The sequence below is a fragment of the Capronia epimyces genome (genome assembly GCF_000585565.1).
Source record: "Capronia epimyces CBS 606.96 chromosome Unknown aczIQ-supercont1.11, whole genome shotgun sequence".
NCBI classification, from domain to species: Eukaryota; Fungi; Ascomycota; class Eurotiomycetes; order Chaetothyriales; family Herpotrichiellaceae; genus Capronia; species Capronia epimyces.
This window is the reverse complement of record NW_006912914.1, coordinates 741,995-757,131: the sequence shown is the minus strand read 5'-3', so window position 1 is coordinate 757,131 and position 15,137 is coordinate 741,995. Positions and strand designations below refer to the sequence as shown.

At 51.4% G+C, this 15,137-nt stretch overlaps 8 protein-coding genes across 8 annotated transcripts in view; 6 read left to right on the top strand and 2 right to left on the bottom strand.

The window, feature by feature from the left end:
• Positions 1-89, bottom strand: part of A1O3_10322 (uncharacterized protein) — a gene marked incomplete at both ends in the record, with an annotated part of 1,095 nt that extends 1,006 nt beyond the window's left edge. The window contains one exon of the mRNA XM_007740412.1: positions 30-89. Coding sequence (XP_007738602.1) covers positions 30-89 — 60 coding nt within the window. The remainder of the gene's footprint in view (positions 1-29) is intronic.
• Positions 90-1,618: 1,529 nt separating this feature from the next.
• Positions 1,619-3,011, bottom strand: A1O3_10321 (uncharacterized protein; the record flags this gene model as incomplete). The annotated part of the gene is made up of 3 exons (XM_007740411.1): positions 1,619-1,939; positions 2,006-2,035; positions 2,091-3,011. 3 exons carry the CDS (start codon positions 3,009-3,011, stop codon positions 1,619-1,621), a joined length of 1,272 nt encoding a protein of 423 aa, XP_007738601.1.
• Positions 3,012-3,844: 833 nt separating this feature from the next.
• A1O3_10320 (uncharacterized protein) lies at positions 3,845-4,073 on the top strand (the record flags this gene model as incomplete). The annotated part of the gene is made up of 2 exons (XM_007740410.1): positions 3,845-3,957; positions 3,980-4,073. 2 exons carry the CDS (start codon positions 3,845-3,847, stop codon positions 4,071-4,073), a joined length of 207 nt encoding a protein of 68 aa, XP_007738600.1.
• Positions 4,074-4,129: 56 nt separating this feature from the next.
• Positions 4,130-4,468, top strand: A1O3_10319 (uncharacterized protein; the record flags this gene model as incomplete). The annotated part of the gene is made up of 1 exon (XM_007740409.1): positions 4,130-4,468. The coding sequence occupies one exon, from the start codon at positions 4,130-4,132 to the stop codon at positions 4,466-4,468; it is 339 nt and encodes a 112-aa protein (XP_007738599.1).
• Positions 4,469-6,200: 1,732 nt separating this feature from the next.
• A1O3_10318 (uncharacterized protein) lies at positions 6,201-6,914 on the top strand (the record flags this gene model as incomplete). The annotated part of the gene is made up of 1 exon (XM_007740408.1): positions 6,201-6,914. The coding sequence occupies one exon, from the start codon at positions 6,201-6,203 to the stop codon at positions 6,912-6,914; it is 714 nt and encodes a 237-aa protein (XP_007738598.1).
• Positions 6,915-7,712: 798 nt separating this feature from the next.
• Positions 7,713-9,672, top strand: A1O3_10317 (uncharacterized protein; the record flags this gene model as incomplete). The annotated part of the gene is made up of 4 exons (XM_007740407.1): positions 7,713-7,775; positions 7,838-8,232; positions 8,291-8,495; positions 8,557-9,672. The coding sequence occupies 4 exons, from the start codon at positions 7,713-7,715 to the stop codon at positions 9,670-9,672; spliced, it is 1,779 nt and encodes a 592-aa protein (XP_007738597.1).
• An 831-nt stretch (positions 9,673-10,503) lies between these two features.
• On the top strand, positions 10,504-11,997 carry A1O3_10316 (uncharacterized protein; the record flags this gene model as incomplete). Its single annotated transcript, XM_007740406.1, has 6 exons — positions 10,504-10,576; positions 10,636-10,783; positions 10,841-11,093; positions 11,158-11,283; positions 11,341-11,490; positions 11,545-11,997. The coding sequence occupies 6 exons, from the start codon at positions 10,504-10,506 to the stop codon at positions 11,995-11,997; spliced, it is 1,203 nt and encodes a 400-aa protein (XP_007738596.1).
• A 1,390-nt stretch (positions 11,998-13,387) lies between these two features.
• A1O3_10315 (uncharacterized protein) lies at positions 13,388-15,030 on the top strand (the record flags this gene model as incomplete). The annotated part of the gene is made up of 3 exons (XM_007740405.1): positions 13,388-13,449; positions 13,505-13,616; positions 13,675-15,030. 3 exons carry the CDS (start codon positions 13,388-13,390, stop codon positions 15,028-15,030), a joined length of 1,530 nt encoding a protein of 509 aa, XP_007738595.1.
• Positions 15,031-15,137: the final 107 nt, after the last annotated feature.

Sequence of the window (15,137 nt, the reverse complement as noted above, 5' to 3'; positions counted from 1 at the left end):
GGGGGACAGTGAAATCCGGCTCAACTTACCTGGAGTACTTGCCATCCTCTCGCCACCAGGCCAGGACTCGGCTGCGACCGATCAGCCATTGTGCTCTGTGAGTTGGGAGAGACGACATAGCTACCCTTCTGGACAAGATGATAAATTGATGGGAGGTCTGCGTAGCCAAGGTATTCACAATGTACTGGGCTAGCCCGCCGGTGCCAACCACTGCGACCTTAATCATGACTGCGCGATGCCCAGAGGGATGGTGGTTTCCGCCGTTACTGTCGACTTATATCTCCTGCTTCTGACATTGTCCAAAGCAATTCTTTTCCTGATGACTCAAATATATCGCACCCCTATCGTCAGCACATTTATGCAAGCGAGGGACCGCAGTCCAGTCGGACGTTGCCTGACCTGCTAAGGACAGGACAATACATAACTAGCCAAGGTCGAGGTGAGAGTGTCCTCTGCATGGGATAGGGCGACGCGGAGTTTTTAGCCCTGCGCAGAGGAGCGGAAAATGATAGGGGAACCACCAATGGGGCCCCGAATCACAGTATGATAGGCAAGGCACGAAGGTAAGGCGGACACGCCCAGGTTCTCGAGAGAACCTGGGTGCCAATGACATCAATCCCTCTGGAGTCATTCTAGGCAGAACAGGCATCAGAAAGATTCAAGACGGTGAGTCGTCGCGAGAGTCACGCGGCGACTGTCTTGTCTGCATCGGTCTTTCCGGCAGCGCACTGCCTAGACACTGGACAGCACTTTCACCCGGTGTTGAACACGTATGCAGGGGTCGAATTCGGAAAGGTGACGTGCTAAGTGGGAATGGTCTGCGGCAAGACAAGTCCAAGTCCTCCGTTAGACAAGATGATGGACTGATGTGCGTGAACTTGTGAAGGGGCCGACAGAGCCATGGTTCGTCAGGACCCGAATGCAGACCGGGATCTTTTGCAGGACTTGCGCAAAGAAGATTGCTGCTGCAACCTGAGAGCTTGCGCAGGGCTTGCCGAACCGTTTGAAATTACGAAGAGTTCGGTGCAACAATCAAGGCTAGTGGTATCTTGGTCGGAACTCTGGACTGGTCAGCCCTATAAGGCCAGCCATGGGCCCGATCATGGCGTAGTTGGGATGACCAGGATGAGCCATGCGGCTGATGTGACTTGCTGACTCGTAATTTTAGTGCAGCCCGGCAAGGAATTTGCCGCCTGCTGTGGCCTAAGGGGGGGAGCCCCTCGGGGCGATCGTGAGACTCGTATTCCCCGACAGTGAAGGAACCAGGAGGCTCAAGTCAACTGTGATTGCGGACCAGAAACTCTGGAGAGTCGAGACATTGGCGTTGTTCCCTTCAGGGGGCCCTAAGGCCATGCCGTTTACGGATTTGCAGTCGAGTTGGGTCAGGGGTATTTCGCACACAGGGGTTTTCCAGGTGGTGTCCTGGCCTCTTGCGACCGACCAGGCTTGTGAAATTGCTTCAGATGGTGGGCCATATCTCGCATAATAACATAGGCGAGTTTTCGATGCCTCTGTTTTCTAAACTTTGCTCGATAAGCAACGAGTTCAACATAAAGAAGGATACCATTCTAGTTTCACTGCGTGGCCATCTCCCAGATGGCTATTACACCTTGGCCATCTATGCTCTCGCCATATTCAGCACCTCCATCACGTCTTCAAACTCCATTTGCCGCTTTCCACCGCCCCAAACATCCGTCATGGTCTTCTCGGCAATTTCTTCAACTTGCTCGTCGGATATCACGTTGACCTCTTGAAGAGTGGTGGAGAGACCTAGGGTCTTGACAAATTTCTCTATGGCATTCGCGGCAGAGGACTCTTGCCAACCCAATGCCTCATTGAAGATTTCGAGGATTCTGGTCTGGGCATTCTTGTAGTGGGGAAGGCTGAGATGAGCCGCTTGCCAGCGCAAAACTGGCGCAAGCATGATGCAGCTGGTAATCTTTGAAATCGGAGAGTCTAGTGATTAGTTGAGCTGGAAAAAAGGGGAGTTTGCTTTACGACTCACCCCGTGCATGACATGAGCAACTGAACCAAGCTGAATGCACGGTCAGTCGGGCAAAGACGAACTTGAAGTGGTGGTATCCTCATACCTGGTGTCCTATAGCATGACTTGGGCCCATCGGAACCCTCCACACCAACAAGCCCGTTAACGCCTCTCTTGAGCCGTACTGGGATTCAGAGATAGCCCGGAGTAGTGATTCGTCATCAGGTTGCTGGGCCGGTTTCTTGCTCTTCGCGGTCTTATATTGAGTCAATCCAATGATCATGCAGCGCAGTCCATTCTCAGCGTGGGCCTGCACGCCTTCAAACCCCGCCTCACTCGACAAGGGGTTACAAAGTAGTTCGGCGCAATGATCCACACAGCGTACGCCGCTGCTCAACCATAACCTCTCCGGGCTGGTACCGGCGAGCGCAGGGTCCATCAGAATGAGGTCCGGCTGACCTTCTTCCCACCGACCAAAATGCTGCTTCTTGCCTTGACTGTTGACAGCGGAACTCACGGCGTTCCATTCCGATGCAGACAGGCTGGTCGGCACTGTGATAAGGCGGCATGATCGGGCCACGAGCGGCTGGCCGTCCCTGGTATCTGCGATTCCTCGTTGGCTGTCGACGAGGGCTTCCATCTCGTCCACGCCAAACCCAGGCTCGAGATTTGCGGCTAATAGGCACGCAATCTTGCTGGCATCGCTATAGGAGCAGCTCCCGACGCTGACCAAGCAGTCAATCTGAAGTTGTTGGACGGACGTTGCGAGATCGCGAACGTCAGCATAGGGAGTGTGGCTGCCCATTCCAAGCTTCGTATGCACCAGTTTAGATTTCAGAGCGGATTGTAGCGCTGAGATCCGGTCCGTGGTGGTAGCGAGGCTTTTACTAGCCAGGAGCAGGACGCGCGAGCATCCATACTGCTCAACGGCCTCTGGAACGTCCTCAAGAAAGTTGGAATTGAAGATGGCGTCGTAGCCCTTACGGGACGCAATATCGAGCTGCTGAATACGACGCTTTGGCAGCATGGCAAGGTGAATGCGAAATTAAACGAACTTGGAAAGATGTTAAGGAAATCTTCGTGGATGAGATCCTTATTATTAGGATGGCCGAGGATGACTTTGAACAGATCTGCGTATTACAACTCGCCCCGCACAGATGATCTGTCAATCTTGAGTACAACCCCTCATCCCTAGAGTCTCCTGGGTCGTGTCCTCTAAGCTGGAGCAGCTGGAGGCTCACTGATCTACCAGGCTGTGCACACGGAAACATTTCGAGATCAGCACACCGTATAAGCACTAGCATCCCTGAAGGTTGGGAAAGGCGTGGTTGGGGCCGTGATACTTGGATCGCCGTGGGTCGCCAGAATTGTCGCGGGCGCTGCGGAGCCTCCATGTCCCCAGAAAGGGGAAATATAACGGCCAAGACGCAGATCTCGGAACGCGATATCCATCAGATCCGTCTCAGTCTACACCTGTGCAGGATGCTATCCTCGATCAGGGCCACCCAATGTTGAACCCAATGCTGTGCAGATACGGGACTTCTCATGGGCCGCCCGTGGCTGAGCTTCTGGAGAATCACTAGGCGGCTGCGTAACAATGAGCTGTAATTATTGTTATGATAATTGGGGCGGTGTTGGATATTTCAGCAGTGCCAGTCCGCTAAATACGTACTCAGGTATATATATTCTCTGGTACATCTCGCAAGCCACATTTGAGTCTCTTTACCTGCATTCTACGTCAAGTATTTTTTACATCCAAACAAACTACACGATAAAATAAAGCCTGGACACTCACAGGCCTAAGAACAAAGAGTCTGTTTTTGATCTCTCTGACAGTTAAGTTCAGAGAATTCTTTCAATATGTACCAAGGAGCGAACAACTACAGTCTGCCTCAAGGTAGCTACGATCCACGTACAACTCCGCAAATAACCATCAACACAGGAGCCAGCTATGCTGGTGGCTACGGCCCCGGGTATGGCCCTTGTTATGGACAGAGACATGGTCCGGGCTTCGGTCGGCGCGTTGCCCTTGGATGCCACATATGCGGATTTCGCCGTTGTCGCTGCAACAGCTTCGGTGGGCCGGTAATACTCAATGGAGGCCGCCAGAGCCTTCTAAGCACAGTCGTCGGTGGTGCAATGAACATGATGAGCGACCGCTCAGAGCGTGACCACGTGGAACGTCAGGCAATTGCGCGAAGAAGGATGGAGGAAGACATGCAATACGACGCCCATAACAGAGAACTGGGGCAGGATTACACTCATTCCCAAGACGCCACACGCGACTATCATCGAGGCCGCCAATATGGATCCAGGAACAGAGACGTGCAAAGTGCAAAGGACTACAGTGAGGACGAGTCTGACGAGGAGAATCGTGTTGGCCAGAGGAACGAGAAACATCTTGAGGGCAGTTCCAAGAGGGTGAGGAAGGAGAGATTGGAAGAGGAGTTGCCTTCTTATCAATCTGCCACGAGGAGAAACTAGATGATGAGCCTCAAGAGGAATTCGAGAGACCGAACGCGTTGCACGTGCTGACCTCTCGGCTGGATTTGTAGAAATTTCTGATGGGTGAATTGTTTTGGTGTGTATGGTGAGATGGTTCAGACACCAGAGCAGAACGATAGATTGTTGAGCACAGCTAATCTGCAATGGAGTTATTTTGCTGCCCTTTGAACTCAATACATTCCAGATCATCTGTATCAGTTCAAGCAGCCATTAGATGGATTGCTTCGTAAAGCCTGTGGCGTGAGATAGCTGGCCATGCCATGGTGGAGAACCTTGTCTGGATCTCAGACCGCCGTATCCAAACCATAGTTTTCCCAATACTCGTACCAAGCCTACCAACCGAGTCTGCCCAGAATCAAGGTCGTTCTCACAGTACGGCACTAGCTATACCCTGCTCTCCATTGGTTTGCGTCTGAATGGGTCTGATGTGAGAAGTGCGCACAGCAGTCCCTGTTCAAGGAAGCTAGCTAAGGATGTTGGGAGCGACTTTCTTCACATGATGCAACACACTCCTAGGCCGGCCGTGGAAACAAGCTACACACATGTATCACGCTTGAGCGAAAAGGGGCAATCAGTACGCCAAGACCGCTTTAGCACCGACTATGGAGACCAGCAGCTGAGTATTATGGGGCCTAAGGCCCTATGAGGTAATAAGGCCCCCCTCTCACGTCCCACGTTGGTATCTCTTGGCTCATATAATATCTGAATGAGGAAGGGACGGGGTTGTCCCTGTGAAATCAGTTCACTCTTCTGCCTACACCCCGATCTCTGGACTTCCTCTCCCCAATGAACACCGCAGACGCCACGATGAAGCAGGGCGAGCCGAGAAGTCATTGTTGGGAGTGCCGCCGACGCACATTAGTCTGTGACTTTACCTATCCTGAATGCGATCGCTGTACGCGGTCTGGAATCACATGTCCGGGGTACGGTGTGAAGCCAGTCAGGCTCAAATGGCTCGCTCTTGGACAGGTCAAGGCTCGCAATCGAAAGCGCCGTGTTGGTAATGAAGCAACAGCCGGGGTTCCGGCTTTGTCCCCTACCGCCATTGATATTCCTCGCGGGGTCGGGACAGACTTCCATGTGTTTCTGAGGGCTGCGGACTACTGTTGGTGTCAAAGAGTTACGTACCTGGATTTCGCTGACGCAGAGATATAGACAATACTCGCATATATCCGAATCTGTTGCCAATGCTCGAACTCGATCCAAATGGCGCCATTTATCCTATTACCTCGACAGTTTTCCAGAAGGGTCTAGCATCTCCTGATCACAGAAGACTCGCCCTCGTTTGCATGTCCCTTAACCATCAAATCAATCATTGCAAAACGGCCATCGAGAGTCACAGCTTGGGCATGGAACTTTTACGCCACAGAGGTGTTATGATCCGATCGCTGAGCGACGAGCTAAAAATAAAGGAAAAATGCACCAGTGATCCGGTAATCACGGGAATGTTGATTCTCTTACTCATAGATGTACGCCCATTCATTCCCACAATTCGATATGCTAATGTTTGTAGGCACAGCAAAGCACTCCGGCTGACTGGCGATGTCACCTAGAAGGGGTTCACAGAGCCCTCATGCTACGCGGTGGATTATCTACACTCACCGAACCGAAAGGTGTAGGGCCTCTACTTCGATCTTGCCTTTTGTAAGCTAGCCCATGACACCGCTGTTCGATGGATTATTGTGTAACTAACAGAGGCAGCCTCGCGGTTATGGGGGACACCACGTCACACGCCTCAAATTTGAATACGGCTCACATCCACTACCAGCTGTTAGAATTCATGAGCCAACGACACGGACATGCTTATTTGGCTGTTGACAGGTTCCCACCTGGATTATTTGCCCAGCTAATTGCAATCGGCCATCTTCGATTTCGAGCCACGAAAGCCCTCAAGCAGTCGAGAGGCACAGAGGATACACCCCATGAAGCTCAAAATGTACTTCAAAACATCCACAGTTTCTTGCCCGAGCTGTGGGCAGAGTCGAAACCTCGATCAAAAGCAGACTGGGTCTTGATAGGAAGGGCATATCAAGCTGCAACCATCATATACTGCATTTCATCCCTGCAAAGCCTGTCGGTGCTGCCATCAACTCCTACACTACGAGACAGTTGCCTGATGCAAGGCGAAATTGTCCAGAATCTCCTCGAAGAAGGCCTGTTGGTCCCCAAACTCCGATGGTTCTTGTTGTGGCCACTCGTTATACTGGGCACTCAAGCAACCTCCGCCAATGATACAGTGCGACGTGTATTTGTTCGTGATAAACTATATGAGATGAGTCGATTTATAGGTTTGTCTAGCCCGTTGGTGGCAAAAGAAGTCCTTGAACGATTTTGGGCGTCCGGGAAGACAAGTTGGGACGATTGCTTCGACAAGCAGTACGTCTTTACCTCCCTGATTGCTTTGAACGTCGGCTCGCAGAGCTAGATATCAACCCTGAGTCAGCACAAATAGATTAGCTTGGGCGTCATACCGAGACTATATCTCTTAGGAGGATGAGGAAGAAGACATACATTCACGTACCATGCTATCGTGCAGCGGGTGTCCATAACAGACAGATTGCCGTTTCGTTGCCTCCATTTGCTCGCCCCAACAGACAACCACCAAGCTGCGTCAGTCAGCTACATCTGCGAAAAAGTGTGCCTTGCATTTCACAGCGGGGTCCGCATTTTCGAGTCATGTTGTCTCAAGGTATCCGAGCTGAGCCAGTTCCTGAGACTCTATTCCAAACTCGAATCGTGGACACAGTCCACAGGTAACGTAGCTGATCGGGTTTTAGATACAAAGCCATAGCTTGGCAAGGCAGTATACCTATCAGGGCTATATTCCTGACAATCAGGCATCCTGTACCGTGAGTTTGACCATCTTGGAATAGGCCGGGAATCCCTACGTCAAGTCCAAGGGCAAACTCTTCCTAAACTGGGATTCATAATTGCCAAGCTGTTGTAGACTATAACTTTGTGTCATGCCTAATTACCTGATGATGACGGAGGCCACGAGTTTCGTTACTTTTCACGCTGATGGTCACAATTGTGGAAAACCTTGGTCTATAAATAATCAGGCACCAGATTGGAGGGTTCGAAACTGGACAAGAGACCATATCAACGGTGCAGATTTCTAGGATATAAAGCCGAGGCCCCCCTGAGAAGAATCAAGATAGATAAACTCCCATCGAGGCCCTCGAAGCTATCATACTGTACAACCATAACTCCCTCCACCTTCGGCATGCTAATTCCAACCCTCGTGATTCTTGGAGGAGCGCATCTTGCCTTTGCGAAATGCAAATGTGTATGTCCTTGTCATTCTAACCTTTGACTGGCCGAGTCTCGATCTGATTTCTGGCTTCACAGACCCCAACTGAAGACTGCTGGCCCTCAGTTTCAGCATGGGATGCGCTCAATGCAACCGTCGATGGAAAACTCATCCGCAACCACCCTATTGCCCAGCCATGCTATCCAGGCGCGGGCTACAGCGACGAACGTTGTGAGGAAATCAGCGCCAACTGGTCCACCAACTCATGGCTGGCACAATTTCCAACGGGCTACAGCTACCCTACGATTGAGACTTGTGCTGCGATCAACGCCACCCTGGGTGAAGGACACTATCCCCAGTGTGATCTTGGTAACTACCCAGTCTATACTGTCAATGCCACTGGAGCAAAGCACCTTGCAGCCGGAATCAACTTCGCCAAGGATCACGACGTTCGGCTTGTGATTAAAAACACCGGCCATGACATTTCTCAACGGTAAGATATGCTCCTCCAAGTCGAGAGCTACGCCCATGGTGCTGACGAGGTGGGACAGCTCTCAAGGATACGGTAGTTTGTCGATTTGGATCAAGAGCATCAAAGACGGACTGCATTTTCAGCAAACTTACACTCCCTCCGATGGCTCTTGTCCATCCAACTACACTGGACGTGCCATCAAGATTGGCGGCGGATATGTCTGGGACGACGTGTACAATTTCGCATACAAACATGGGAGCATAGTGGTTGGTGGAGATGATCGGGTAAGTCAACGAGTCGTGCTTGTCTCTGCTCATGAAACAGAACTTTACTGACTCTTTGGAGACGGTCGGATGCATTGGAGGCTACCTCCAAGGCGGAGGCCATGGTCCTGCAAGCCACCAATTCGGGCTGGGAGCGGATCAGGTCCTTGAATATGAAGTCGTGCTCGCATCAGGTGAACTCGTCACTGCCAATGAATGTCAGCATCAAGACCTCTTCGCTGCCCTCCGTGGAGGAGGCGGTGGCACATTCGGCGTCGTGACCTCGGCGACGGTCAAAGCATATCCGGAACTGACGGCACTTGGGCACGAGTTGACAATTGTCGCGTTCCCAAATGCAAGCTCCGAGCTGATTAATGCCACTGCAGACATAGTGGCCAGCTATCCCTCCCTTGTAGAAGCAGGGTACTCGGGTACAGGAGCTCTCACTCACCAGGATGGAGCCTTGATTTACGCACATAATTTCGTCAACTTACTTAACGACAATTCCACTGCGGCCATCAACAAGGCGAAAGACACCATGACCCAGCAAATTGTCAACCAATGGAGTCCATACAACGGAACACTTTTTGTCATTCAATCATCCTTCAATACATTCAATTCCTTCTTCAAATGGTACAATTCTCACCCTCATATATCGGACGGCCAAAACCGGCCCATGATGGCATCGCGATTCTTTGACAAGACATCACTGTCCTCCCAACAAAGCAACATGAAGAATCTTCTGGAGACCCTCGTATCAGGTCAAGGTACGCAGACCACGACAGAGTCTGCCACGCTGTTTAATCTCGTTGCGGGTGGCAAAGTCCTTGATCCTCAGCCGCTCACTTCGGTCAACCCGGCGTGGAGAAAGACCTATGTCGTGATGCAACAGATCGATTTCTGGCCTGACAATGCAGGCTATGAAGATATTGCGCAGGTCAAGGAAGCACTAACCTTGAAGAAGTTGAAAGCAATGAAAGAACTGGCTCCTGGCATGGGGACGTACGGAAATGAAGCCGATCCATATGACCCAGACTGGAGGAAGGATTGGTGGGGGACTAACTATGATTGGCTTGTGTCGGTCAAGAAGAAGTACGACCCAGAAGATGTGTTCTGGTGTTGGCGATGCGTTGGAAACGATGCTTGGGCCGAGGTAACGGGTGGGACATTGTATGGACCGTTGTGCCAGGCAACATGACTTTACTCAACTATCCTTGCATGCAAGGGAAATAAATCCCATGGAGAATCGGCAGCTATTTTGTACACAATGCGTGGCCTCCATTGAGGCTGCAACTCGCAAGCGATGTGTTGTCGTTCTATCTGCAGAGCTTGGCCCGGTATTCGCAGTTGAAGGTGCAGGCTTGTCTGTCCTCAAAGCAAGTATCTTCACATAGTTCATTGAGGTGTTTTCATTCAAACAGTTCCTCCTCCTCAGCACCTCCTGTCAGTGACTTCACCGTGATATTTCCAGTCCCATTTCAAGTTTTGCATTGGCCTTGGCCCCACAAGTCGATACTGTTTCCACTATCACTTGCAAGGCCAGTTCTTCAACAACAAGTGGGCCGAGCTGGGCCCTCACAGAAAGGAAAGGAGCGAAGATCTTCGTCTCCGAAGACACCTGTGGCCGTCGGGGTCAGACAGACTCTCTTGCCGCACGATCATTTGTCAACCGCGAAACCCGAAATAGCTTGATATGGATACATCATCCACGAGAATCTCTCCAGCAGCCTCTGAATGTGTGGGCTCGAGATCAGCAATGTTTGTGGGCTATGTAAGCAACGGAAAGCGCCTGGGCTGAGCTTGGGTTATGGCCCCAAACCCGAAAAGGGCATTTACCATGGCCAAGACGTTGATCATCGTGGAGACTGGGGATGGGCGAGGGCCCTAATCATATCAAATTTGGGTGTAGATCTGGACTGTGGTAAAAGATATAAGGTGAGTGATCTTTCAATCGTTCCCTGCACTTCATCTTCTTTCGAACAAGTCATTTATCAAGTGTCGTCGGTTTAGCATCCAACAACCCTACAATATGCCCCTTCTAGGACCAAGATCAACAGCCGCTGGCAGCTTCGGCTGTCCTCTACCTGACCACCTGGAACAAAGTAAGTGATTGCTCCATGACTCGACAAAGATGACATGGTGTTGTTAACATGCCATTTAGTCGGTGGTGGCCCCTTCGTGGGAAACCTCACCTTCTACCACTTTAACATGATCGTATCCGGCAGTTGCACTGCCGTTGTATTGATTGCCATTTTGGGCCTGATGGGACGACATGCGATGCACATGAGCAACCCCGACGAACAACTTAAGTAAGGCTTCACGATAGAGTTGATCAGACTCTGTGATGCTAACGGAATCGTTCATAGAATCATGCGAATCTGCAATCTCATTCCCTCCTACCAAATCTTATCCTTCATCTCGATCTGTTTTCCCAACTCCTACGTCTATCTCCAGGGGTTCACTGAGGTGTTTCAGGGTGTGGCGTTATATGCCTTCCTCATGTTACTCTGTGACTACCTGGCTCCCAGCGATGGAGATAAAGTGGAGTTCTTTTCTTCGCTAGAAGTAAAGAGACAATGGCAGCCGAAGAAGAAGAGGAACGGGATTGCCTTCTTGACAGTAAGCCTTGCAGCAGCAGAAACGCAAACACTGATCGAACAACTAACCGATTACCTGGTTCTAGTTGACATGGTATTCCGTGCTCCAATATCCAGTCATCACCTGGATTGCCGCTGTCTCCCAAGTGGTGACCCAGTCACTACATGTTTACTGCCTCGACAGTACCGCAGCTCATTTCGCGCATATTTGGGTATGTACTATGATGTCTTCATTTCATGCTCGGATTTAGTCTAACGAAGTTGATTAGCTTCAAGTCATTACCTCCCTGTCAACGTCAGTGGCAGTCAACGCCATCCTACAATTCTACGTCAACCTGAAGGAATACATGACTGAACACAGACCGCTACTGAAGCTGACGGCGTTCAAGCTGATTGTGGGAGTAGTTCTTGTGGAGAAGGTAAGTATCTCCCGGACAAAAGAGCTTGAAGAAAAATGTTAACCAGCGAGCCAGATACTTTTCTTGATTCTTACAGGAACAAAAGTCCTTACGCCCTCGGCCTCGATGACCTATATCGACGTAATGATGGGTCTTCCAACAATGGTGATCTGCGTGCAGATGGTGCCACTGTCCTTCCTAGTTCTCTACGCTTATCGCACGACACCTTACGAGATCTCAGACTCAGAGCCCATCCTCCGAGCCCAGGGATATCATGCCGTCGAGTCCGCTGGCGACGAAGACGCTTTTATGGGTGGCTCTCAGAAACGATACCAAGGTGGCCCCTGGGGATTACGTGCCTGGGCTGGCTATTTAAATCCGCTGCAGCTGTTCAGGGAAGTAATGTCAGCCCACGCCATGATTCATAAAGCACGGAACATTCGAAGAGCCCATTCAAGGGAGCAGGCACAAGAGGACGCAAACGCGAGATACAAGAGGATGTGTAATAATGATGAGCAAGATGCTTGATGATCGATATCGGCGTCTCTGGGAAGTTACTGGGAAGTTACTGGTGATATGAACTGCTTTACAGTGTTATAAAAATCGGCCATTCTCGTGTCGAGAAACATGCATACAAGGGGATCGGGACAGACATCAAGGATTTGACTCTTTAGGTTTGAGATAGTGCGTAAATATTTTGACTAAGTGCTCAAGCACAAGGCTGACCTCGAGGATATACTTTACGTGAGTTGGAACATTGAGGTCCCTACCGGTGATTCTCTGTTGCTTGGTTCTGGCTTCATCATCGTTACCGAACTGGATCAGAACTCCCCGTCTTAACGACGGAAGGTAGCCTGGTGTCACGGTTGTGATTGTAAGGAGGACTTGTCATCTTTCAACGGGGCCCGGGGGCTCGTCAGACTATATCAGTACGAAGTATATACGCGCGTCGAAGTACCTCGACGTCTTTATAAGCCTTAGCCAGGCACTAAAGCACGTGCTATTATAAAGGAGACACGCGACAGTCACGTGCTTTCGCGTTGGAGTCGCGAGGGACTGCGGAGATTAGTTGCAAACATGTATGATTGCCATCGAGATTGCAGATTGCCAACCTGACACGATCAAGAAACCAGTCAACCCGGTTGCTTCAGACAGACACTGCAACAATATTGAATATTGCCGGCGTAGGTTGGCAGGTCTGTACACAGGGATATCATCGAGGTGGAAGAGGGAAGAAGCACAAAACGACTGAGAAGAGGTGCAGGAACGGAAGCAGTTTAGCTGTGCAGCTGTGCAGTCCCGTGCAGTCCCATGCAGTCATGTGGTCACGTGCGACACTATGGCTATGACGTCTCTCTGCGGCAGGAAGGAGGAAGGAGCAAGGAGCAAGGAGGAAGGAGCACGTCGTGAAGGAGGTCTGTGGGAGCGTCCAAAATGCAGTGGTGACAATATGTGTACGCCGTATGGAGTATGGAGGAGGCGAAGGCGATCATCTCATCTCATTATTGCAATAATTACTCGTGCCTGGCACCTGGCATCTGTCTGGCAGCCGAGATGCATTTGGAGGATCGGTCAGTGACTCAGTGGTGTTCGTGTTGGTGGGCGTGCAGGCGTGCAGGGATTCAGCCAAGCCGCACTGGCACTGGCGGGAGTTAATGCTGCAGTGCGACGCGCCCTGCTCTTTACCATGGCGGTCAGTTGCGCGTCGTGCGGAGCCCCAAGCGCAGCCAGGTGCCATGACATGATCTTCATCTCTGCACCTCAACTTTGCGAGAGCACTCACTGCCACCATATTCATATCTCATATCCTCCCCTGTTATTGCCCCCAGCAATGGAGGACTCTTCTCAAGACGCGATAAAAGCTGTACACCATCCCAGCCCAACTGCTCAGTACGCGTTCCAAGTCCATGACCACTCCATGGCGCCCGCGACATCGTCCACAACCCTAGGCGGTGTGAAGGCCAAGCGACGAAGAACCAGGTACATTACCAGTGCTCAACCTCTCGATTTTTCCCACAGCACTAACTCTGTCCAGTCCCCAGGATCATGCTATCCTCGAAGCTGCTTACCAGAAAAACTCAAAGCCAGACAAGGCAGAGAGAGCACAGATTGTCAGCCAGGTCGAGCTGGGGGAAAAAGAAGTCCAGGTTCGCATCTACCTACAGTAACCCCAATCTTGCCCTGGCGCTGGCTGACCTTGCATAGATCTGGTTCCAAAATCGTCGCCAGAATGACCGACGCCGATCTAAACCATTGCAGCCCCACGAGCTCGCCGCCCATCTTCGCAACAGTAACGCCAGTTCCATTTCACCTCAGACCAGCTCATCGCCGGGCTCAGGACATAGTCCGGTGTCGCACGTTGCTCCAAACTCGTTCCTTGCCCCATGCGAGGTTATCGACCGACCTGCTTCAAGGGCTTCGAGTATTCATGACCTGCTAAACCCAGCCTCTTCGGCTGAGGCCACTGGTAGTCAAGACACAGTCCAATATGGTACCCAAGAGACGGCTCACCCATCCACACCTCCATCAAGTCTTGACGAACCCGCCAAAGCCATAGTGCGGGAAGCAACCCCTAACAAGGCAGATGCGCATGGGCTAGAGAGCGTTGAGCCTGGCTCCGAGGGTACCAACGAGCATGGTAGCGCTAGGAAGAGAGATCATGACGAAATGCTTGGGGAGAAGGGTCTGGCACCAGATGCAATCGCGCGGGTTGATGGCGAGATGTCAGCACGAGTCAAGGAGCCCCTCAAAAGAACGTCCAGTATGGTCCGACTGTCTATGACCGTTGATGGAGCGATGAAGATTCGAACCAACAATGAACCCACACCCTCACCGGAGAAACCCCGTGCGCCACCTCCACCGTCACTGCAGAGCAAAGTGAAGACCCCACTGGTTCGGAGCAAGAGCGCCATGAACAGCATTGAGTTATCTCAGAACTCTGGCCAGGGAGCACAGAACCGGCCTGTCGGGGCTAGCTTTGGTCGGTCGCGAGACGCCAGGACCTGGGAATTCTATTGCGACAGCAACACCAAAGATGCCCTATCCACTCAAGCAGAAGCTGAGACGGCCGGGTCTGCTGTTAGTGCCATCAACCTTATCCGAACAAACAGCTTCAAATCACGCTCGCAAGCGCTCAGCCCATCACTGTCCAAAGCGAACAATCGCCTCACCCCAGGGTTGAAAGGGGGCAAACCGAAACTAGCGCGTGCAAAGTCGTCTCTGGCCCGTTTGCAAGGATGTGATGGCACTGCTGAACCGTCGAAGAGCAAATCTAAGCGTCCCGGCCATATGCGATCAGAATCGGGAGATTCAGACAAGGAGAACTGGGCACCAGGCACGAGATTGTCGGAGCATCCACTACGCAGAACTCAGCCTAGTGCCAGCCAGCGACTGATTCTCCAAGAGAACGAGGACATGACATTCCCCGATGCCAGGTCTTCCCGGAAGCTGCGGGATGGGAAAACAGGAAGTCGAGAATCTCCGACGAAAGAGAAGGCCAAAGGCGAAGAACTTGATTGTGTCCAAGGCTTACTCTCGCTCAGCCAAGGGGCGTGGAGATGATGCAGCGAAGCATGACGATGCAGACCCGCTAGCATATGGAAGAATCTTGTCGGTTCAAGACGGTCAAAATGGGCATGGTCTGCTCATGAAGTTGGGTCGCATATGAA